The sequence below is a fragment of the Theobroma cacao genome, chromosome 7 (assembly GCF_053813885.1).
Source record: "Theobroma cacao isolate CCN51 chromosome 7, ASM5381388v1, whole genome shotgun sequence".
In the NCBI taxonomy this organism is placed as follows: Eukaryota; Viridiplantae; Streptophyta; class Magnoliopsida; order Malvales; family Malvaceae; genus Theobroma; species Theobroma cacao.
Window position 1 is genome coordinate 8,893,260 of NC_142645.1, and position 24,804 is coordinate 8,918,063.

The 24,804-nt window shown below is 33.8% G+C and overlaps 2 protein-coding genes and 1 pseudogene across 3 annotated transcripts; 1 reads left to right on the forward strand and 2 right to left on the reverse strand.

The window, feature by feature from the left end:
• Positions 1-1,653, forward strand: LOC148761626 (uncharacterized). Its single transcript, XM_088808671.1, has 2 exons — positions 1-675; positions 799-1,653. The coding sequence occupies exons 1-2, from the start codon at positions 1-3 to the stop codon at positions 1,651-1,653; spliced, it is 1,530 nt and encodes a 509-aa protein (XP_088664797.1).
• A 7,575-nt stretch (positions 1,654-9,228) lies between these two features.
• LOC18594311 (uncharacterized) lies at positions 9,229-14,165 on the reverse strand. 2 transcript variants are annotated; one of them, XM_088808553.1, is made up of 4 exons: positions 12,991-14,165; positions 12,560-12,703; positions 9,978-11,969; positions 9,229-9,797 (listed from the first exon to the last, which is right to left on the reverse strand). In XM_088808553.1, exons 1-4 carry the CDS (start codon positions 13,904-13,906, stop codon positions 9,442-9,444), a joined length of 3,408 nt encoding a protein of 1,135 aa, XP_088664679.1. In that variant the 5' UTR covers positions 13,907-14,165; the 3' UTR covers positions 9,229-9,441. The 2 variants fall into 2 exon arrangements, with proteins under 2 accessions (XP_088664679.1, XP_088664678.1); XM_088808552.1 differs by having other exon boundaries at positions 9,978-11,828; positions 12,991-14,164.
• A 1,013-nt stretch (positions 14,166-15,178) lies between these two features.
• Positions 15,179-16,219, reverse strand: LOC148761627 (rust resistance kinase Lr10 pseudogene; annotated as a pseudogene).
• Between the last annotated feature and the right edge of the window lie 8,585 nt (positions 16,220-24,804).

Below are 24,804 nucleotides of genomic sequence, written 5' to 3' on the forward strand. Positions count from 1 at the left end.
ATGTCGGGAGATCGCTCTTGGATGTACCGTCGATTACAGAATGGATTCATTACAGCTGAATTTGTAAATGGAGTTACTGAATTTATTAATTTCGCATGTTCGAAGACTACATTTATGTGGAAGAATAAAATTAGATGCCCTTGCACACGATGTAGTAACAACAAGTTCTTAGATAAAGATAAAGTCACAGAACACATCCTAAACCGTGGTTTTACTAGGGCTTACACAATTTGGAGTTTACATGGGGAAGATCATGTTGGAAAATCATCAAGAAGTAGATCTAGAGTTGAACCATCCCTTAGATTTGAGGGAGATGCTGCTTTTCGAGAACCTACATATGAAGATGAAATAGAAAATCCATATACTAGAATGGTTAGGGATGCTATGCGTCCCGAAGTTGCTTTCAACCATCGTTCTGAAAATGACTCTAGCTTTATGGAAGAAGATCCCAATCCAAATGTGTCTTCCTTTTACTCTTTGTTAAACAATGCAGAGGAACCTTTGTGGGTAGGTTGCACAAAGCACACAACGCTTTCAGCTATGTCGCAACTGTTAAATGTTAAGGTGGAGTACAATTTGAGTGAATCATGTTTTGATCGACTGTTGGAGATAATAAAGAATATGTTGCCATCTGATGAGAATTTACCTATCGACTTTTATAGGATGAAGAAGAAGGTAGCAAAGCTTGGTTTGGGATATATCAAAATTGATGCTTGTAAGAACAATTGCATGTTATTTTATGAGTGATTCGCTACATTTGAGCAATGTCAAGTATGTGGACATCCTCGGTATAAACAGAGGAATTCAAGTGTGAGAAGGCATAAGAAAATTCCTTACAAGATTTTGCCTTACTTGCCACTTATACCGAGGCTCCAAAGGCTTTATATGTCGTGTAAAACTGTTGAACATATGACGTGGCATGCACAACACCACAGTGATGATGGACTCCTTAGACACTCTGTTGATGGTGAGGCTTGGCAACTCTTCAACCGCACACATGAATTCTTTGCAATGGAACCTCGAAATGTAAGACTCGGGTTATGTGCTGACGGTTTCAACCCTTTTGGATCGATTGCCAAGCCGTATTCTGTTTGGCCAGTAATGCTTTGTGTGTATAATTTAACCCCATGGATGTGTATGAAACAACAATATATATTTCTTAACATGGTTATCTCGGGTAAGAAAAGTCCAAGTCAAAATATAGATGTTTTCTTGAGGCCTCTGATTGATGAGCTGACTTTATTGTGGAGAGAAGGTATTCTGACCTATGATGCATATAGGAAACAAAATTTTCATATGAGGGTAGCATTATTGTGGACAATTAATGATTTTCCTACTTATGGTATGTTGTCAGGGTGGAGTACACATGGACGATTATCATGTCCATATTGCATGGAACATTCTAAATCTTTCATATTGGAACATGATAGGAAACCTTGTTTCTTTGATTGTCATCGGCAATTTTTACCAACTAATCATCCTTTTAGGAGGCAGAGAGACAAATTTATTAAAAAAGGAGTTGAATATGACTTACCATTTCCTCGATTATCAGGCGCAGAAATATTGACACATTTGAATGAGCTTCCTCATCTCCCATTCGGAACAAAATGTGGTGAGCGAAAGAGTTCAAGATATGGTGTTTGTCATAATTAGGTGAAGAAGAGTATATTTTGGTCTCTACCTTATTGGCATACGCTTCTTATTCGTCACAATTTAGATGTTATGTATATTGAACGTAATTTTTTTGAGAATATACTCAACACAGTGATGGATGTTAAAGGAAGGACAAAGGACAACATAAAGGCACGACAAGATTTGAAGGTATATTGCAAGCGGCCAAAATTGGAATTGGTGGAAAATAATGGAAAACTGTACAAGCCCAAGGCTGCTTACACATTAAATAAGGAGGAAATAAGAAATGTTTGTGCTTGGGTTAAACAATTGAGATTACCAGATGGTTTTGTGTCGAATATTTCTCGGTGTGTTAATGAGATTATTGAAAAATTTTATGGGATGAAAAGTCATGATTGTCATGTTTTTATGCAACGATTGCTCCCAATTGCATTTCGTGATATGCTGCCTCAAACAATTTGGGATTCAATTACTGAGATATCTCAATTTTTTAGGGATTTGTGCACAACTGAAATACCTATTGATCATATGGAAACATTGCAAGGAAAAATATGTGAAATTATATGCAAACTAGAGAGGATATTTCCTCTAGGTTTCTTTGACTTGATTGAGCATTTGTCAATTCATTTACCTTACGAGGCCAAGGTTGGTGGACCCGTCCAGTATCGATGGATGTATCCATTTGAGAGGTAAAATAATTAATATTTGTTTTCATATATTTATTTTGAAGAGTTAAAAGTACATCATAAGATTGATGAATATTGTGGTTGTTAGGTTTTTGCAACAGTTGAAGAAGAAAGTAAAAAATCGTGCCTCTGTTGAAGGATCTATATGTGAGGCTTATGTTATCAAGGAAGTTTCCTCATTCTGTTCATGGTATTTTGAACCTACTGTGCGAACAAGAGTAAATCGAGTGCCACGTAATGATGATGGGGGATAGATGGACTTTATGGGTCGTCTTTCAATTTTCACTCACCCGGGGCGAGCTTTTGGTTCATGTGATAAATCTCGATTTTTAAATGACGATAAGTTTTATGCTGTGGAGTTATATGTTTTAATGAATTGTGAAGAGATGCTGCCATATATAAAGTAAGTACCATTACTTTTTTAACTTGTTAATATCCTATAATAAGATTGAAGTTAATCACGTAGTCATGGATATTATGATAGGATATTTGATGAAATTGTGAAGGGAGATGTTGTGGAAATTTCGGAAGAGGAATTGGAGAAAGTATGTGATGCGAGATTCGTTAAATGGTTTAAAAATTATGTAAGTTTCCTTAACATAGAAGTGAACTTTTAATTAATCCATTTCTTTTTTATTATGTAATTTATTATTTTATTCTCTTGTAAAATATCCTTGTAGTTTGCAAAGCATAATGAGGAAATAGACCAACGTTTAATTGAAATCTCTTATGGTCCCGGACGGATGATAAGGTGTTATAGTGGATATTTTGTAAATGGTTTCAAGTTTCACACCTTAGATTACGGCCAAAATCGTAAGACAATGAATAGTGGGGTTTGCATAAAAGGAAGTTTTTACAATGATCATGAGCATGACTTTTATGGCATCTTAGTGGTTATAATCGAGTTGGAGTATTTTGGTATAGGGAATAGAGTTGTTCTATTCAAGTGTCATTGGTTTGATACTGAAAAAGGAATAAAGGTAGATCGATTACATGGTCTTGTTGATGTCAATTACAACTCAATACTGGCTAGTAATGAACCATTTGTTTTAGCTGCCCAAGCTCACCAAGTTTATTATAGTAGTTATCCATCAAGAATAAGAGATCGACGTGATTGGTGGGCAGTATTTAAAACAAAAGCTAGGAGTAGATTTCAAATTCCTATTAGTGGTGATAGAGAAAATCAAAGTGATTTGAATGAAGGAGTATACCAAGAAGATGTGTCCAATTCAATTACTAGTACTCAATCAGAGGAAGTTGATTTAACAGAGTTAGCGAGTGGTGATTATGAAGAGGTTAATCTATCGATTGAGGATGAAGAAGATGATATCGATAAAGATAAAGATGAAAAAGACGACATGGAAAGAGAAGATAATGAAGATGATGATGAAGATGAAGATGAAGATGAATACGAAGATGAAGATGAAGATGAAGATCATGTGGAGCACGACGATTGTGAAACTTATAATGATGATAGTGATAATAATGTAGAACATGAGTTTGATTAATAAGGAAGTGAATGATGACTGTAGCCACGTAGGATATTGGTTTAATATTTTATTTTTACGGTATTGTTGAACTTAAATTTTACAATATTAAAGTATTTTGACATGATGTAAAATTAGAACGTTTGAGTTAAAATCGAGATTTAAATGTTGAAATTAGTTAATATATAATTGCTGCTTTGCTTCTAAATTTTAAGAATTATATGTGTCATTACTGTGAATTGATATTTTTATTCTGTTATAATAATAATCATATTAATAATAATTGCTAATGGGATTTTAACAATACGTTGGAAATTGTAGGAATGATGGTTAAAGGGAAGCAATCAAAACTGAGACCTAGGTCTTCATATGCAACGGGAAGTATGGCTATGCTTACAAGTTCCCAAGCGTGTGATGATATATCCATTCCACAACAGGTGCAGCAGCAGAATACTGATGCGCCATTTGAGACACAGTCTTTGTACGATGCATTTGCAGAGCAAGTAGAAAATGAGACATCTACACATGATATTACAAGATCCCCATCTATTGATCTTAGTGGAAATGCAAATGAGGAATCGTCAAGATCAAGAGGTAAAGGACCCAGTGTAGGACTACAGACTCCTGTAGATCCATCGAACAGACTGCGTATAACTCCTATTGGGAATAGGTATGTTATCTTGTTAAACTTGTTATATTTTTCAACTCAATTTATAATTTTTTTAATTTTAATATATACAATTATTTAAAATATTTTACAAGCACTTTTTTTTAGAGAGGGGTCACATCTACAATAACAAGGATCATCAAAAATCACTTTCATGGTCCATGGTCGACATGGAGGAAAGTCCCTAATGATATGAAAGAGTTAATATTTAGAAAATTTCAGGTATTATGTTTGTTATATATTTGTTAAGCGTACACTTTTCCATTAATTTGTATAACTTTGTTAAATTATTGTATTACATTATGTTGTAGGAAAAGTGTGTTTGGTCTGCAAATAAAGATGTTGTAGTTCGACGCATATAGGAAACAATTTGTTCCGATCGATTAAGAGACATGCTTTCAGAAGAAAGGCATAAAGCAATGACTGAAGCTAAAACTAACAACATTACAGAATGCAGAGGCATGTCGAAGGAATGGATCACAAATGAAATATGGGACACCCTGATCGATACAGTATGGGGTACAGAAGAGTGGTAAAACAAATCACGAAAAGTAAGGCAAAATTGTTTAACGCCAAAAGAAGGAAGCATTCCAAAGCACACTGGCGGTTCAATTCCATTTGTGGTTCATGCAAAAAGGATGGTATGAATTAATGTTACTCAGAATTAATATGTATGTTTTCCCATGAATTTCATTTAAATTGTTTACATATATATTGGATTTCGATTTTTCTATACATGTTATATATATGTAGAATAAAAAATATATATATGTATATATATATATATATATCGATTATGATTGACTAAATACAATTGTTAATAAATTCAGGCAATTGGGCTGAAACGAGATGTTACCTTCTTGGAAGTTTTCAACCATACTCATAAGCGCTCAAGGGGTCATGGTGATTTTATTGATAACAAGTCCAAGTCTAAAAGTGTAAGTAAAAATTCATTAATGTTGACTATTTCTTCTAAGTTGATGTTCTGCTTCAATATTAATCATTAATGATGGTTTTTATGTAGGAAATGTATAATTCTGTACTATCGCAGAAGTATGGCGATGAGTCATCTTCTCAGCCGGAATTTGATCCACATGGTTGGACTGAAGTAATTGGAGGGAAGGAGACTACACGCACTCATGTGTATGGGTTTGGCACTCGTGTCCCTGCGACAGCTTACTAACTGGAATACAATCCAATATAGCAACATCTGAGTCTGCATGTGGCCCTCTCAACTCAAACTTTAACAGTCCTGCAAATGCATTGGAAGAAAAAATGGAAAATCTTGCACAAAACTTGAATAAGATACGTGAGGAAATATGTGGGGAAATACGTGAAGAAATGAGAAATGTGATGGCGGAAGGCATGAGTGAATTTATGGCACGTATGGAAACCATGTTCATGAGTAATGCGCGTTCAACCCTTGGCGATGCGGGACCTTCAAAACTTGACAAGTAAGAAAAAAACTTCCCTCACATGATGTATAATTTTCAGAGCAAACACTTGGATAAATTTTAAGGATGTTATATTTAATATTCATATGTATCAAACTATATTATATATTGTGTGTTAAGGATAATTTATAATTAGATGTTAGGACTTGAATCTCAATTTTGTAATGTGTTTTTATTTAATATATTTTACAGTTGAATGCGGAATTAAATTTAGTATTGGAAACAAAAATGGTAATTTTTTCAGAAAATTTATTATAAAAATAATAGGTCAAACTATTACCAACAGAAAATTCCGTTGGAAAGCATATTTCCAACAGAAATTTTCGTTGGAAATGCCAACCGAATTTTCCGTTGGAAATATGTTTTCCAATGGAATTTTTCGTTGGAAACTTTCCGTTGGAATTGCCTTTTCCAACGGAAATTTTGTTGGAAATTTTCAACGGATTTCTAAAAAAAAGGGCAAAAATTCAAATTTCCAATGGATTTTCAACGGATTTCCATAAACATTTCGTCTGTGGGCTTCTTTCTTGTGAAGGTTTCCATAACAAGAACACCAAAACTATACACATCACCTTCTGTAGCAATAATTTTGGTGTAGGATAAACTAAGAACATAAGAATTTACGTGGTTTGATCTTTTGATGACCTATATCCACGGGCATAGCAATAAAAAAAAAATCCACTAAGAGAAAAATCCGGAGATTACAAGAACAATCTCAAACTCTCAACCCTTATCCCATGTACACTCAAATCACTCTCTCTAAATCTAAGTGATGATTATTCTTTAACCTCATAGGGTTCTTTTATAGTACAATAATCTTTATCCTAATATAATTAGGAATTGTTATTCTAGTCTAACTAGATTTAAAGACTATTTAATAAGGTATATTAGTTTAATTAGAATTAAACAATCCTAATTAAATCACAATTCAAGACTATCCTAACAATTGTCAAAGCTATATCTGCCAAAACATGATTGCACGGACACCCACCAGTAAGTTCTCTATTCTTAAGAAAAAACGATGCAATGTTGACAACAACCTAGAAAAAGAACCACCTAATTAAACAAGGGAATTTTTGCAGAGCTAAAGCCTGTAATTTCTAGAAAGAATACCAACTCACGTACTAATTTTGTAACGTAACCATAAACCACCCTGGTTTTTTTTTCAAAACAGGGATTTAGTACCTTTTGATCATGATAATCAGGTAAAGATGTTTGAAATTCACTTTTTTTTAATTTTTTTATCATAATTATACATGAATCTATTAATTTTTAAAATAAAAACTCCACCCTAAAAGAATATTTTCTTTGGACACATAAGTTTTCCGTTAATTTGATGACGTAATGATATTTTTAGGATAATTTTACTAGTCATTAATTTTAAAAATTATCACTATATAAAATACAATTTCTCTCTACCCAACATTCTCTCTCCGTCTTTCACTAAATTTTCTCCGACATAGATGGCAGTGACAGCAAACGTTCTTAGAATGAATCTGACTACAGGAACAACAAATCTAGATAGAAAATTCCAGATTTGGCATTCTTGCAATGCATATGAGTGTTGAAGGGGCTCCCCAGTGTTAGGGAATGTTAGATTTGGGGTTCCCTAACTAGATCTAGCCACAGAAGCGCTAGATTCGACGTTCCCAAGGTCGAATCTAGTGAGGGAATGCCACATCAAACATTCCCGCCGTGTTGACGAGCGTTGGAAGGGCTCCTACTGCTGAGGAACGCGGATCTAGCGTTTTTTGTCTAGATTTGACTACGAGAGTGACGAGCATTGGAAGGGCTCCCTGCCCAAATATAGTGTTCTTATGACACCAGGGAGCCTTGGCAAGTCCAAGATGGTGCTAGGGTGAGGAGCGTCGTCAATTGCTTTAGAGAATGAAACAGAGTGAAAAAAGAAGAACATTTTAAACATTTCACATTTAGATATTAACATCGCTTACAAGTTTGGGATGGAGTGCTCAATTTGAAAACTAAGGGACCTATATGTAGTTATGACCAAAAGTTAAGGGGATTAATGTATTTTGCTCCAAAAAAGTTGTATCACGTCCTGTTCAAAAACAAGTTGTCATATTAAAAAAATGTTGCAATCATCTCTTAAGGCCTCCGCATATAGTAGAGAATATCTTTCCAGTAAAGTTCTTGAACATTTTTTTTACAAAATCATTAGGAAGTGAGACAAAGTTTTGCGATTCATCAACAAAATCATCTGGCAAAGACGTTTTTAGAATTTTTAATGAGATTTTACCAAATTAAAGATGGACGAAAGCAACCAAAATGCAAAACCATTTTCTTCGCTATAGTTCTTTTTCACCTTCTTCTTCTTTCCTTTTTTCCAATTTCTTTTTTTTTTTCAATTTTGCACCGAATTTGAAAAAATTGGAACATTTTGTTTATTTCAAGAGGGATGCAAAATGTTGAAACATTCCTTTCCTTTCCTCTATTTAAATTCTTTTTATTATTAAAATTTTTGAAAAGAAAGATGAGTAAACCAAAAACATGGTTTTGAATGTTTAAAAGGCATGAAAGAGCTGGATGGCTAGTGTTTGGGATGGCATGAGAGAGAAATCGAAAGCATCTAATTTGTCTTAAAGAGTTTTAAGAGTATTTTTGTCATGTCATAACAAAAGTTGAGTAAAAACAGTTAACTTTATATTCAAGATTATTTTTTAAATAAGTTTATGAGGTTGGCTATTTTTCACAATTTACTTTATTTTTTAATTTCATATTTTGACTGCCTTTTATGGTATTGCATCTGTATGCTATATCTGGAGATGTTGACTATGTGTAAGCAAGGGAGTTACCTTGCCCTATTTTGAGTTTTTCTGGAGTCTATTTTTTAGTAACCCTGTGTGGAATTTTCCTTTGTTGCTATTCTGGTGGGAGCACATTACACAAGAAGGGAGGTTATTTTTGCTTTGCCATTATTAGACCTTTTCTGTCCTGCAGAGTCTCGAGCTGTTAATGTCTGTTATGGTGTTGTCTTGCTGCTTCATTTAAATTTCTGAGGAATGATGTTATGTACTGTAGTCATGTGTATGAACTGAGTATTTGTGCAAGGTGGTCAAATCCCTTTGTCTTTTCTCATGGTCTGGCTCTTTGCCAATGACCAATTTCATGTATCAATTCTTAAATACATAATACAATTTACTTTTGGCTGAGAAAAAAAAAATTCTTTACTTGCTTTTGTGTAGTATGCAAATTTTTTTCAAACTATTCAACATCATTTTTTTTTGTTTGTCTTAATTCAAGCCAAGTATATATTTAACCAATCCACATGATGCTTACAGACATTAGACATACACACACATATATATATCTTGACGAGTAGCTTACAGACATATATGACAATAAGAGAAACATGCTGGGAGATATTATCCCCAACTTTGTGACTACTGCACTTGTCCAATGCTTTATCTGAGTTCACATGGAGTGAAAAAAGAAAAAATACCTTCTTTATATAAATTGCATGGAAACTAGAAACCCTATTTGTGGACTTTTATTAATTAAATTTTTTTAACTTCTTGTAAGAACGTGACTTTGATTTTCATCAATCTAGCAACAACTTCTTTCATATCAATCCTCTTCTCTGGTACCTCCGTTGAACATTCCAGCGCCAATTGCAAAATGGATAGCGCACACTCATTCGCTGCTAAGCTTTCACTTTTTCCATTATTCAGCAAATTAGTGTCTACAACATGAACTACTGCATATGGTAATGACTCTTCCACCCAACACTTCAAGCTCGTCTTTTCCATAAACATTTCGTCCGTGGGCTTCTTTCTTGTGAAGGTTTCCATAAGAAGAATACCAAAACTATACTCATCACCTTCTGTAGAAATAATCCCTTCTGATCCATATTCTGTTTTGAAAATTAATTTAAATTCATCATAAAAAAATCCATTGTTTTTGCAAGATAATGAAAAAAATACTTAAAATTTAGTGATGAATCTAAAGACAACATATACACATGCATGTTCATGTAAACAATAAGAGGAGAAATATAAATCATCTAAGATTGAGAATAAAATAAAACCATCACCTGGTGACATATATCCGATAGTTCCTAGCGTCATGGTTTGAATTAAACCCTCTTCTCCTAAGAGTTTTGCAATGCCAAAATCACCCAAATGCGCAATCATATCTTTATCTAGGAGGACATTGTTAGGCTTTAAATCGCAATGAACTACAGGAGGGGTATGACCATGATGGAGATATTCCAATGCCAATGCGATGTCTATCATTACATTCAACCTTTGCGAAATATCCAGAAAAAAGTTGTGAGAATATAACCACTTCTCCAAGCTTCCATTAGGCATGAACTCAAGTACCAAGGCTTTAAAATCAATGTTAGAGCAACTACTGATGATTTTGACCAAATTTCGATGACGAATACTGCGAAGGACCTCACACTCAACATCAAAACTTTTAAGGGCTCTATCTACATTTACATTAAAGACTTTTACCGCAATGCTCATACCATTTGAGAGAGTCCCTTGATATGCTGACCCAAAACTCCCTACTCCAATTAAATTGCTTTCAGAAAATCCATCTGTAGCTTGATCCAGCTCATGATAAGAAATTCTTCTCCATTCAGCTAATACTAGCAAATTTTCTTCAGTTGGCACTTCAGCTTTCCGATTTCGACTTCGTAAAAAAATTATAACCATGGCCAATATCAATATTGTTGAGCCAATTGCTGGTAGAATATATTTTAAAAGCTCAGTACCCATCTTGGACCTTCTAGAGGGATTCGTTTTGCAAGGTGGGACTTGCAATCGAGGTGAACCACACAAGGCTTTATTCCCCATAAATGATTGAATTGAGTAGTTGCCAAATGATCCTCTATTAGGAATTTCCCCTTCTAGTCTATTGAAAGAGACATTGAAATATTTGAGATAGGAAAGTTGCTCCAAGGACTTGGGGATCGTTCCTGACAGATTATTTCTTGACAAATCCAAGAGTTCCAAACTTATTAACTCACTTACAGACTCAGGAATAGAACCCTGTAAGGCATTACCAGATAAGGAGAGATGAGTTAAGTCTTTGAGATCACCAATGCTGCTTGGGATAAAACCTGAGAACTGATTATCTGACAAATTTAAATTGGTCACGACCTTCCACTTTCCAATATCTGGGAGAGAGCCGCTTAGAGAATTTGAAGACAATTCCAGGAACAAGATACCATCAAGTCTTGTCAAGGTTGACGGTATTGAGGTAAAATTATTGGAGCCTAAGAAAAGATTTCTTAGAGAAACGACATCACCTAAGCATGATGGAATCGGTCCAGATAGTTTGTTACCTGTGAGAGTCAAGTACGCCAACTCCTCCAGATGACATAACTCAAATGGAATGGATCCTTCAAGCCTATTGTTTCCAAGATTGACATCTTGCAAATCTCTCAATCTTCCGATTGTAGTAGGTATTTTTCCAGTCAAGTCATTGTGGTCAAGACCCAACCATAACAACCTGGTTAAGTTACCAATTTCTCTTGGGATGCTGCCCTTAATGTTGCAAAGAGAAGCAAAGAAAAGGGTTAGAGAAGCAGATAAATTTCCAACAGCAGCTGGAAGTTCGCCTCTGATTGAGGGATTACCATCAAATATCAACGCGTTCAAATCTTTGCAGTTTGTCAATGATGGGAGAAATCTCAATTCTGGAGATGAAGGAATGCTACTTAAATTGTTATGACTTAGGTCGAGGCGTTTTAAATATCTTAGATTGCCAAGGGTGTCAGGAATAACTCCAGAAAAAGAATTATTCAACAATTGGAGAAAAAAAAGCTGAGAGGCATTGGAGATAGAGATCGGGATTGGCCCACTCAGTTCATTTACTGCAATGGAAAGCTCTTGCAGTTTGGGAAGTCCAAGGCCTGTGGTTGATGGGAGCTGGCCTGAGAAGCGATTGAAATCAAGACCAATAGACTTTGCAGTTGAGATGTTAAAGATTGATGGAGGGATGAAACCAGTGAAGCTATTATTTTCCAACAGTAACACTTCCAGATTCTGTATATATACTATTATTACAGGCAAAGCTATTATTTTCAAAGGTTCTCATGTGAACATAATATCTTACATCACTTAAAAGTGGGATGTATATATATATAAATATACTCATTAACTTAGACTTTTTAATTTAAATAGTGACCGACATGTATGTATGAGTTTTTTTGGTGCGCTGCTCATAGTCTTTTTGAATTTGTCCTATTACATAGCTTTTAAACACATTTAAAATCAATGAAACTGAATATTCTTATTTGAATCCAAATTAATACAAATATATTTTAATTTATAATTTTTATTAATGCTCTCCTCTTTTATAATTAGTGTGTAAATTGAATGTAAACTAAAATTTAATCTATCAAAATGATTAAAGAATTTACAGGTAACAATTAATATTTGAAATTTTAATATAGAAACATTTCTCTCAATAATAGATACATATATTTTCTAAATAAAGAATCAAGCTCAAAGTTTTTTTTTTTTTTTGAATAAAAAAATCTCAACCTAAAAGTTTCAGATTCAAATATTACTCTGAGGAAAGTATGGGATATACAGGCTAACCTTTCACAGATTAGTCCATGAGTCAATAGAATTAATGAAATAACATAGAGAGATATTGTACCTGACATGCTGCTAGACCGAAAACTGAGGCGCTTAAGAAGTGTTAAATTCCCAATACTTGAAGGAATGGGTCCTTCTAAGTTATTTTTTGAACAGTCGAGGCTCTCTAACTTTAGAAGAGAACCAATCTGCCATGGGATTTGACCTGTAAAATATACTTAACCTCTTTAAATTACAAAGGAAAAATAGAAAATGGCAAAAAGTTTGGGCTTCTAGCAAGCCCATTTCTATAGAAGTTTAGTTGCTATTTATAGACAAAAAAATTTAAGAGATTAACAATGTCAAGCAACTTTTTTTCCTTTTTTCTTAAAAAAGAAAAAAAGTTCATTCGATGGATAAATCATGTAATTTCATCCTACAAAAAATAAGAAGGAAAAACAGAGGCCTATTCAGAAAAAACAAATCTAAAGACATACTCCAATGCATACGTACCTTTGAGATTGATCTCCTCAAGCAGCAATTTCTTAAGCATAGTCAAATTTCCAATTTCCAAAGGCAAACTTCCATCAAAATGATTATAAGATAAGGTCAATTCCATTAACTCTTTGCATTTGAATAAACTAGTTGGAATTTTCCCCGTAAGCAGGTTCCCACCTAAATAAAGCCCTTGCAAATTAGGAAATCTATTACACAGATCTGACGGGAGATTACCACTGAGAAGATTAACGGAAAGGTCAATGAGTTGCAGCGAAGAAGTGTTGACTGGAATGGACGGTATCGAATCAGAGAGTTTGTTGTTACTTAGATCAAGTACTTGCAACGAAGATAAGTTGAAAATTGAGGGAGGTATGGAACCCGAAATCTGATTATTTTGCAAGACCAATCTCTCTAATTTGGGTAAAAAGCACAAAGATGATGGGATTACACCTGTGAAGTTGTTATCATACAGATATAAGTCTTGAAGTTGAGTAAAGGAACCAAACCATGACGGAATTTCTCCACTGATGTTGTTGTTGTTGAAATCTATAAAGTTCAACCGGTGCAAATTCGCCAATTGGTTGGGTAATGAGCCAGGAAAACTATTGTTTCCCATGTTCAGCCGGGAGAGGAAAGATAGATTTCCCAAATGAGGTGGGATGGTGCCTATTAGACCCATACCAGAAAGATCTAGAGCTGTGACCCTAAGATGCCGGGTTCCGCAAGTGACACCGATCCAATTGCATACCGATGTAGCAGTCGACCAATTGGTCTCCAAAAGGTTTTGAGGGTCAAAAGTTACATGGGATTTCAATGCAAGAAGAGCCAATTGGTCTGTGGTGATATTGGGTGATTGTGCAGACAAAGAAGTAACAAAATTATGAAACAGAAGGACAACAATAAGAGGGAGGATAAAGCGAGCATTTCTCATGATGAATGGGGAATGGAATGGAATTCTCAAGGCAACTGCAATTGGTCACGTATGAATTCTTGGTTGCGAAGAAGCACTATGATGTTCTCCTAGTTTTATTGTTAACCAAGTCTGCTTTTGAAAGTCAGTGAACTAATTAAACCCAAACTGTAAAACACATTTAACACAAAGCCTGCCATAGTGCTCGTGGGTGATTTTCCAGGCAAACAAGCAAGAACGAATAAAATCTGTGTCCAACCTATTGGTAGTGAAACAAGCAACCCATTGGCATAGACTTTGACAGACTCATACTTCATGGGGAAAATGGTGCGGTGTTTCTTTCTCACTTGTCTTCGTTCGAAAAGTCAGTCAAGTCAACTAACTAAAGCCAACCACTTTAACACAAAGCCAATCATAGCTCTTAGCTGATTTTCTACTCAAACAGAAATAAGTGAAGAAATATCGTATGCAACTGTTTGATAACGAAACTGCCATAAAAGGAATCTTACTTCATAATTTGTCTAAGTTGAGAGATTAATATAAGCCTCCAATAAGATATAAATAAAATCACTCGAGTAATCCAATAAATTCATTGTGTAGTCTTAAAATTTCACCGTCTATCTATTAAGTCTAAAAGGACTAATCAGTCCATATTTTAGATTTTTTTTATATGTATAAAAAGTTTAAAAAGAAAGATTAAATAAGAACTAAGATAATCTTATCTTGATTGCTCTGCTTATGGTTCTGTGGCCGCAAATGAAAGCAAATCTTCCTTTGAAAATTCAATAAGCTAAAGTCTAGAGCCAAAGGGAAAAAACTCACTACAATAAATATGGTATTTAATTTTCTTAACTTGTGTTATTAAAAATATTTTAATTAGGATAGAACTTTGCAAATTACTTTGGCTGCTCTATACAATCTTTTATTAGAAGTTTTTTGGACAAACAACATGCATATAGAGTGACAAAGACTGCACTTTTGTAAAAGCTGTTAATTATATACGAAAATGAATTGCACCCCAAAAGTTTAAACAACTAATACTATAAACATACATACATAAAAATATAACATTAGATATAATACATTTTCTTTGTAAAAAATAAGGGAAAACTAAAATTCACATTTTCTTGCAATTTTTTATACGTGCGGAAATGATTCATTTCATCAGAGGTCGCATTAAGGGAAATAGAGAAGTAGCAGAAACAAAACAAACCAAGGTAGCAGAGAGAATCCAAACACTAAATGCAGAAAAAACTAAATACAGAAAAAGCAATCGACTTAAGGGCATCAGATTTAGCAAGACCACGATGTAGATGAGGAAGGCCGATTGCCACGTGTGCGGCGAGAATTTTTACTATATTTAGTTGACATTTCCAGAGAAGGAAGGCTTGGGAGGCATTTCTAGGAGCTCAACTTCACTTTCAAGCATCTTCAAGACTTTGCTTATTGAAGGACGATCTGTGGGCTTCATCTGTACGCACCATAAGGCTACTATTACCATTTTCCTCATAATTTTGTTTTCAATTTCTGTCACATCTCCAAGCTCCATGATATCTCCTTCGTCTAATTGATCATAAATCCACGATAAAAAATAAATTTGACTTGAATGTTCGGTAAAGATATTCAAATTTTTTCTCCTTCTGATAATTTCCATTACCATTGTTCGAAAACTATAAACATCGGTTTTACATCATATACCTCCGGTATTTTTATAAAACAATTCAGGAGCCATATATCCTAATGTACCTTGTGCTGCTGTGAGAGAAATAATATCATCATCCACTGAATACAATTTTGCAAAGCCAAAATTTGAAACTTTTGGAGTAAAATTCTCGTCTAGAAGTATGTTATGTGGCTTGATATCAAAATGTAAGATTTGCATTTCACAGCCTCTATGTAATATTCAACACCGTGAGCCACTCCCAATGCAATCTTAAACATTTTTTGACAACTCAAAGTGTTATTTTCAATTGAAAATATAATTTTATCCAAGGACCCATTCTTCATGAAGTCATATACAAGAGCTTGTTTTGATCCCTTCATGCAAAATCCAATAAGTCTTACCACATTAACATGATGAATCCTTCCAATAGTTGCAACTTCATTGATGAAATCTTAGCCATTAGCTTTTGATTTGTTTAACAATTTTATCGCAACAAGTTGACCACTTCAAAATTTTTCTTTAAACATAGAATAATATCCTCCTTGACCTAATTTATTCTTGAAGCCATCCGTCATTCTTTTTATTTCAGAAAAAGAATATCTTATAGGCATTAAATTGTTTTGATTTTGAAGAAAATTCTCAATCTTGTCATCCATCGATAAATACCTCCTATTTATCGTGTATAACAAATACAATCAAGCAAGTTATCCCCAAAAATGTTCTTAATAATATAATTCCTGTTTCTCGAAAAAAAAAAAAGAGAGTACAAAACAAATATATAAATCAATTAGTTGGACAACAAGATTGTAGAATATGTGCATGCTAGTTACTAATTTAATTTGTGTATATGCTGCCAAATTTCACAAGCAAACTTCATAAAAAAATTTGAGATAAGGTTCAAATTTATCACCACCGGACCTATGGTAATGGATCAAATTTACTATTTATTTTTTCAACAAGTGTAATATTTATCATTGTACATTTTCGTTCATTTTGTAACTTTTGATCACTTTTAACAAATTTAAAAGTATATTGACAAAATTGTATGCATTCAAGTATGGTGATAATTTGGTTCATCACCCAAAGTAAAATGATAAACTTGGACATAATTTTTATTTTGACCAAAAAACATTGTAGCAACATAAAAATGCCTAACTGAAAAAAACCCAATGAATGTAGTTCAATATTATTCATGAATTATTTATAGTATATCATCTCTTATTTAATAATTTTATCCTTTATTGGAATCTCTTTATACATACATATACTTTATATACAATACTCATACAAACTATATAAATTTGAGGGCTCAAGTTGCAAATTAATTAAGTTTTACACCTTTTTATAATTTCATATACTATTCGTACTCATCATTACATATAAAATTTCAAATCAATGTGATAATCCATATCATACATATACAACGTCAATATCTCTAACTTGGGTAAAAAGCGCAGAGATGATGGGATTACACTTGTGAAGTTGTTACCGTACAGAAATAAGTTTTGAAGTTGAGTAAAGGAACCAAACTATGATGGAATTTTTCCACTGATGTTGTTGTTACCGAAATTTATAAAGTTCAACCGGTGCAAATTCGCCAATTGGTTAGGTAATGAGCCATGAAAACTATTGTTTCTCATGTTCAGCCTGGAGAGGAAAGATAGATTTCCCAAGTGAGGTGGGATGGTGCCTACTAGACCCATATCAGAAAGATCTAGAGCTGTGACCCTAAGATGCCGGGTTCCGCAAGTGACACCGATTCAATTGCATACTGATGTAGCAGTCGACCAATTGGTCACCAAAAGATTTTGAGGGTCAAAAGTTAGATGGGATTTCAATGCAAGAAGAGCCAATTGGTCTGTGGTGATGTTGGGTGATTCTACAGACAAAGAAGTAACAAAGTTATAAAACAGAAGCACAACAATAAGAGGGAGGATAAAGCGAGCATTTCTCATGATGAGATTATGTGGTTTGAGGAATGGGGAATGGAATTCACAAGGCAACTGCAAAAGGTAAAAAGTATCAAATATATGGCATTTCCAAACTTCATTCCATTCACACGCACGTCCCATTTTTCCTTTTTCTTTTCTTTTGTTACGTCTTTCTTTTCTATTTTTTTTTCTTAATTGATTAACTAAAATTGTGACTAATTTTGGTGGATAAGACAATCAAAAATATCTATATAACTTTCAGGGTTGCGTTTATACACCGTTTGCTTAGAACCACACAGTAGGCAACCTAAAAGTTACGTGTAATTAATGACACCACCTACAGCAGAGAGAAAATGAAGAGATGGAATATATTTTCTTTTAATGCGTTCGTGCCCACAACCTATTGTTCCACCTACCCACCACGTTATCAATGTTAAATCTGTAAAGCGACTTGATGAATCCAAGCACAACGAAAGGTTCAAGGCGGTAATGCACACGGATTCCATCGACTGCTATTGTAGTTCCTTTAGATATTTTTTGGAATGTCTCAACATATCTTTAATCTATTGCTATATTCATAGTAGTTACCATTTATATCGTAATATCAAACTCATTGAGGAAAATGTTGGTGATTTATTCTCTATAATCTGTTTTCTAAACCTTCTTATTGGACAGAAAGACACTTTGGAGAAAGCCTAGTAATCAATTTGTTTTTAAATTGACTTCAAAAAATTTCACGTTATCTTAGCTTGTGAGTTGTTTTTAACAAAATGTGTTTTCAAATTTGGAACTTAAAGAATGCAGTCCAAGTGGGAGATTATTAGATTTTTTTTCAAAAAATAAAGGGTAGACTTAATTTATTTTACCTTTTTTTTTTTTATCAAAAATGGGTTAAGCTTATTTGATATTGATAAAGAGACAATATTATAATTCCTAATATGATCTAATAAAGAGGAGTAGACTCCAATATTAAATATGAGCTTAAGAGTATAGACCTGTGTAGAAAATCTTAAATTTTATAATGGGTAGGACTAAGGATTTATCATATAAAAGTAAAGCATAGGTTCTCTCTCTTTCGACACCAAAAATATTAAGTTTCTTATCCATTCAAAAGTTTTTAGATTAAAGGAGGAAGATTTTAGGGCATTGAATCTCAGCAATTAATTTAGTTAGTATTATTACCATTGTGAAATCATGTATCATGAATCAAATGCACTTTTATGTTCTAAATTCCGTATGGTATATTCTGAGTTAATTAAATTAATTATACTTCAAGTTTAACATTACACACAATGCACAGAACCCCAAAAAGGAATAAAGAAATTTAATAAAGGATATTGAATATGGAAGAAAACTACCTTGGTATTTCCATTTCACAATGATGTATTTATAGTACAAAGATGATAAAATAAGATAGTTATCAAAATTCTAATTGAAAGATAGGTATCGAAATTCTAGTTTAGATAAAACATATCTCATCTATAGATTTAAATATATCATCCTTAATATCTATCTATGTCATCCTTTATACTTGTCTTTTGTTCTTAAATTGACCTTTATCTGCGTGTTGATTGAAGATTGAGCTTTATCTATATGTTGAGTTAACTATTGCTATTTGTAACTCCAATATGCCCTCGTAAGATGGTGGCACTATTAGTGACTCCAATATTGGATAGGAGGAACTAGAACCTTGCTTTGGTAGCGATTTAGTAAGTGCATATGCTAATTGATGTTCTATGGGAATATAATTGTCGTGAAGTTGCCCTTGTTTCACTTTTCCTTTTACAAAAAATTTCTATCGCAAATGTTTCATCCTCGTATGAAAGATTGAGTTTTTGCAAGTGTGAGTGGCACCTATGTTATCACAGTACATAGTGGGACAACTATGTAAGACTATCTGAGGTTCTTGAACGAGAGATTGAATCCATGTTGCTTTTGAAACAATAGGTGCAATAGCTTGACATCTAGTTTTTGTAGAGGACTTAGCTACTGTCTTTTGTTTCTTTGAACTTTAAGAGATTGAAGTGCTTCCAAGATATATGATAAAGGCAAAAATAAAGGTCCTATCTTTAGGATTTCCTACCTAGTCAGAATCTGTGAAGACTTGTAAAGATAGAGTAGTTTCCTTTTTTAATGAATAAACTATAGAACAAGGTTCCTTTAAAGTATCTTAGTACTCTCTTCAATGCTTGATAATGTAGCATTGATTGTTTATGCATAAATTGAGAGAGTTTGTTAACAACAAAACAAATATCAAGTCTAGTAAGAACAAGGTACTAGAGAGAACAAACAATTTTCCTGAATTCCTCGTCGTTGGTTGTTGTAGAACTATCATGTAAACTAAGTGGAGCTATAATAGAGATTGGTGTATTTGATTCTTTTGCACCAGACATACCAACTATGATTAGAATATTTGAGATATATTTATGTTGAGATAGAAAAAGACCTTTTGGTGTAGGAAAAACTTCAATGCCAAGAAAATAGCTTAAGAAACCAAGATCTTTGATTATAAATTGTGATAAATTTTGGTGTAAGATAAACTAAAAACACAAGAATTTACGTGGTTCGATCTTTTGATGACCTACGTCTACGCGCACAGCAATAGAGAAAAATCCATTAAGAGAACAATAAGGAGATTGCAAGAACAATCTCAAACTCACAACGTTTATCCCATGTACACCCAAATCACTCTCTCTAAATCTAGGTGATGACTATTCTTTAACCCTATAGGGTTCTTTTATAGTACAATAATCTTTATCGTACTATGATTAGAAATTGTTATTCTAATCTAACTAGATTTAAAGACTATTTAATAAGGTATATTAGTTTAATTAGAATTAAACAATCCTAATCAAATCACAATTCAAGACTACCCTAACAATTGTCAAAGCTATATCGGCCAAAACATGATTGCATGGACACCCATTGGTAAGTTCTCTATTCTTAAGAAAAAACAATGCAATGCTAACAACAACCTAGAAAAAGAATCACCTAATTAAACAAGGGAATTTTTGCAGAGCTAAAGCCTGTAATTTCTAGAAAGAATACCAACGCACTGTAACACCCCGTATTGTCGTTTAACCATCAATAAGACCCTATCGATTAAACGAAGAGTCACTTGATGTAAATTAAGGGTCAAAAAACGGTTACGAGTGAAAAAAATATTTTAAAATAAAATATTATTTTATGAATAAAATAATATTAAAATATTAATATTTTATCTATTATTGAAATTAGTCATGAAAAAGGATAATATGATTGATCTAAGTTGGGGAGAAGAAATAAGAAAGAATTTCGAAGAAAAACGATGATAATTGTGCCTGCGTGATTTTATTAAATCGAGTTAGCGCGGGTAAGTAAATATTTAAAATATTATGGTGACACCGCGTTGAATCGCAATTTCGATATTCTGATTGTACACGTGTAAAGGAATAGAGATAGATGGAAATTAGAATTTTTAAATGCATCGAAAAGATCAAATTTTAAAATACGAAAGTTGAAAGGTTGTGTAGTAAATAAAATGAAATTGAGGACTTACATGTAAATTTTAATAATTAAAGGAAATAAAATAAATACTAACAACAATAAAAAAAATTATTATAAAAGATCACATGGGCAGCCGCCCATGTGTGGGATAAGGAGGCCAAAATGTAATATTTTTTTTAAGTTAAATGATGGTAAGGGCCGACTTAAGAACACGAGGGAGAGAAAACAAAAAAAAAAAAAGGGCCGGTCAAGTGATATAGAAGAGATAAAAGAGAGAAAGGTAAAGAAAAGTCAAAGCCATTTAAAGGAGTAGTAGCCGGATTTTAGGGAGAAAGAAAGAAGAAGAAAGGAAAAAAGAGTGGGGGAACATTGACAAGAAACTTGTCATTGGCGGCCCCACCATGAAGCCATATCAAATAAAACTTTTCTTTGTCTCTTTCATTTTATCCTTAGCCATTTAGGGAGAAAAAGAGAAAGGGAGAAAGAGTCGAAATGTGAGAGAGAAAGGAAGAAGTGTCACGGGTTGAAGGGAGAGTTTCTTGGGTGGTTGCAACCGGTCTTGAGGGGAGAAACAAAGTAGAGATGAAGCCATTTATGGAGCTAAATAAAAAAGGGAAAGAAGCTAATTTTTGAGAGGAAAGAGAAACCTTGTGCTGTTGGATTTTTGGGAAGGAAAAGAGAGGAAGCTGGGCTGTTATGGTGACCGGCTGTGAGAGTGAAAGTAGAGAGCTTGCTGCCGGCGTTGGGAGTGAAGGAGGAAGGAGGAAGGATGAAGGCTGTAGCAAAAAGGGTGCGAAAGAGATCGGGTGAAGGAAAGGTAATGGGGGCATAAAAGGAAAAATATATATAATAAAATAAAAATAAAATAAAATAATATATATATATAGTGGGTTTCAATATTTAAGAGAAATGAGTAAAGGTGGTACATTGTGGTGGCAGGTCGGCGGAAATAACGAGCGACCGGTAAGAAGGATTAAGTAGATACATTTTTGAATTAATAGCGACGTAACATCCCTCTATTATGAGGTGAGTAAGGGGTGTCAATTTTAAAATTCTCATAATAGTATAAAAGTATGTATATTTTATTTTAGATGCAAAATTGTTGATAACATGTGTTGGTAGAAATTTTAGGAAATTGTGAATGCAAATTATTTTCAAAAATTGTTTTGAATATATATATGTATAAATTATATGTAAAGTGTTTTCAAAATGGGAAAACAAGCCCTTCACACTGTTTTACCCTAAAATCTGTGCCTTATATTTGTACAATGTGCATCCATGGTTATATTGCTTATCCACCATGCAAATTATTGTTTTGAAATTCATGCATAAATTCATTTTGAGAAAATGATAGATTTTATCATACCCTATGTTGAATGCTTTGGAAATAATTTTGAGACGAGCTTTTAAGGACATAAAATGATTTAAAAAAAAATGGTTTTACAAACTGAGGGCGTCGAGAGTAGGTCGGATGTCACATCGGTTAAGTGTGACTCTCGTGCACGAGTGAGCTCTAGCTAGAGAACCTTTGGGTCACCGACGAGCGGTTACGCGTGGTGGGGACCACGACCTGTGATGTATGTATGCGTGGCTAGCCCACCAGTAATTTACGCGGTTGCGACCGCCGGATATCTCCGATGTCGGCCAACATCATGAGACTGCCATGGCATGTGGGATCCGGTAGAGCGAGGCTCCAGAATGTTATTACGTGGTAGCGGGACCACGGGTTTATTTTCATTTCCTACTCGAGAGTGGCATCTCTGGGTTTTCAAATTTATATTTCTTTGCATGGTGAGAGTGGAATTTAATGGTTTTTCTGCAGCTCCCTTATTTTTATGGTGAAATGAATTTTTAACTCCTCGAGTGCAAGACGATTTGTGATTTACGTATGAGTTTGATTAACATTTGATTTCCTGAGAGCTTGCCGAATATATTGGTTTGATTTGAGAAAAATGTCAATTGATCTTAACGACGAAATTTTCTTTACGTAAAAAATTATTTTAATTCAATATTTCAAATGATTGACTTGAATAAGGTTATTGATCTATTTTGTAGCGAAAATTTTTGTCTACCTTGGTTAATTTACCAATTGAAGTGTTTATAATGCGTAAGAAATTCTCAGTATTTCATATAAGGCACAAACGTCCGTTTGAAATAAATTGTTTTTATAATCTTGCATTTTTAATATCAACTGATCTGTTGTTTGCTTGTTTCACATCTACGCCCTACTTACGGAGCCGATGATCACTGAGTCTATGAGACTCACACCCCTTTTTATTTCCTTTTTTGTAGACAGTGATCAGCCTAGTGAGTAATCATCGAAACGTATGGTCCACCGCAGATAGGTAAAGGCATCTCATAACATTTTATCCCGAGTCGCTCCGCTGTTAGAGGTTGAGTTGTAGTACTCTGGTTTTACTATGTAAACAAATATTAGTTTTGATATAAACGAAGATTTGGGATTTTTGAACTCAATGTATTTAATTGTTATGTCATGACTTAAAGTCAAAATTTAATGGCTATGCTTATTATTGAATTCATGTTATAAATATATATGGATAAAACATTAATACGGTTTAGTATAACTGTACAATGAGTTATTGAGAAATTTCTTTTAGGCTTCTTCGGGACTTGACGGGATCTCCCGGAGGTCTCGGACATCGGTAGCGACCGAGGAGGGGTCGTTACATGCACGTACTAATTTTGTACTGTAACCATAAACCACCTTGGTTTTTTTTTTTTTCAAAACAGGGATTTAGTGCCTTTTGATCATGATAATTAGGTAAAGATGTTTCAATTTTTTAGGGTAAAATTCACTTTTAAAAAAAACTTTTTTATCATAATTATACATGAATCTATTAATTTTTAAAATGAAAACTCCACCCTAAAAGAATATTTTCTTTGGACACATAAGTTTTCCATTAATTTGATGACGTAATGATATTTTTACGATAATTTTACTAGTCATTAATTTTAAAAATTATCACTATATAAAATACAATTTCTCTCTACCCAACATTCTCTCTCCGTCTCTCACTAAATTTTCTCCGACATAGATGGCAATGACAACAAACGTTCTTAGAATGAATCCGACTACAGGAACACCAAATCTAGATAGAAAATGCCAGATTTGGCATTCTTGCAATGCGGATGAGTGTTGAAGGAGCTCCCCGACGTCAAGGAATGTTAGATTTGGCATTCCCTAACTAGATCTAGCCACGGAAGAGCTAGATCTGATGTTCCCAAGGTCGAATCTAGTGAGGGAATGCCAGATCAAACATTCCCACAATATTGACGAGCGTTGGCAAGGCTCCTACTGCTGAGGAACGAGGATCTAGCGTTCTTCAGCTAGATTTGACTATGAGAGTGACAAGCATTGGAAGGGCTCCCTGCCCAAATATAGTGTTCTTGTAACACCAAGGAGCCTTGGCAAGTCCAAGATGGTGCTACGGTAAGGAGCGTCATCTATTGCGTGAGAGAAAGAAAAAGAGTGAAAAAAGAAGAACATTTTAAACATTTCACATTTAGACATTAACATCGTTTACAAGTTTGAGACAGAGTGCTCAATTTGAAAACTAATGGACCTATATGTAGTTATGACCAAAAGTTAAGGGGATCAATGTATTTTGCTCCAAAAAAGTTATATCACATCTTGTTGAAAAACAAGTTGTCATATTAAAAAAATGTTACAATTATCTCTTAAGGCCTCCGCAAACAGTAGAGAATATCTTTCCAGTAAAGTTCTTGAACATTTTTTTTACAAAATCATTAGGAAGTGAGACAAAGTTTTGCGATTCATCAACAAAATCATCTGGCAAAGACTTTTTTAGAATTTTTTA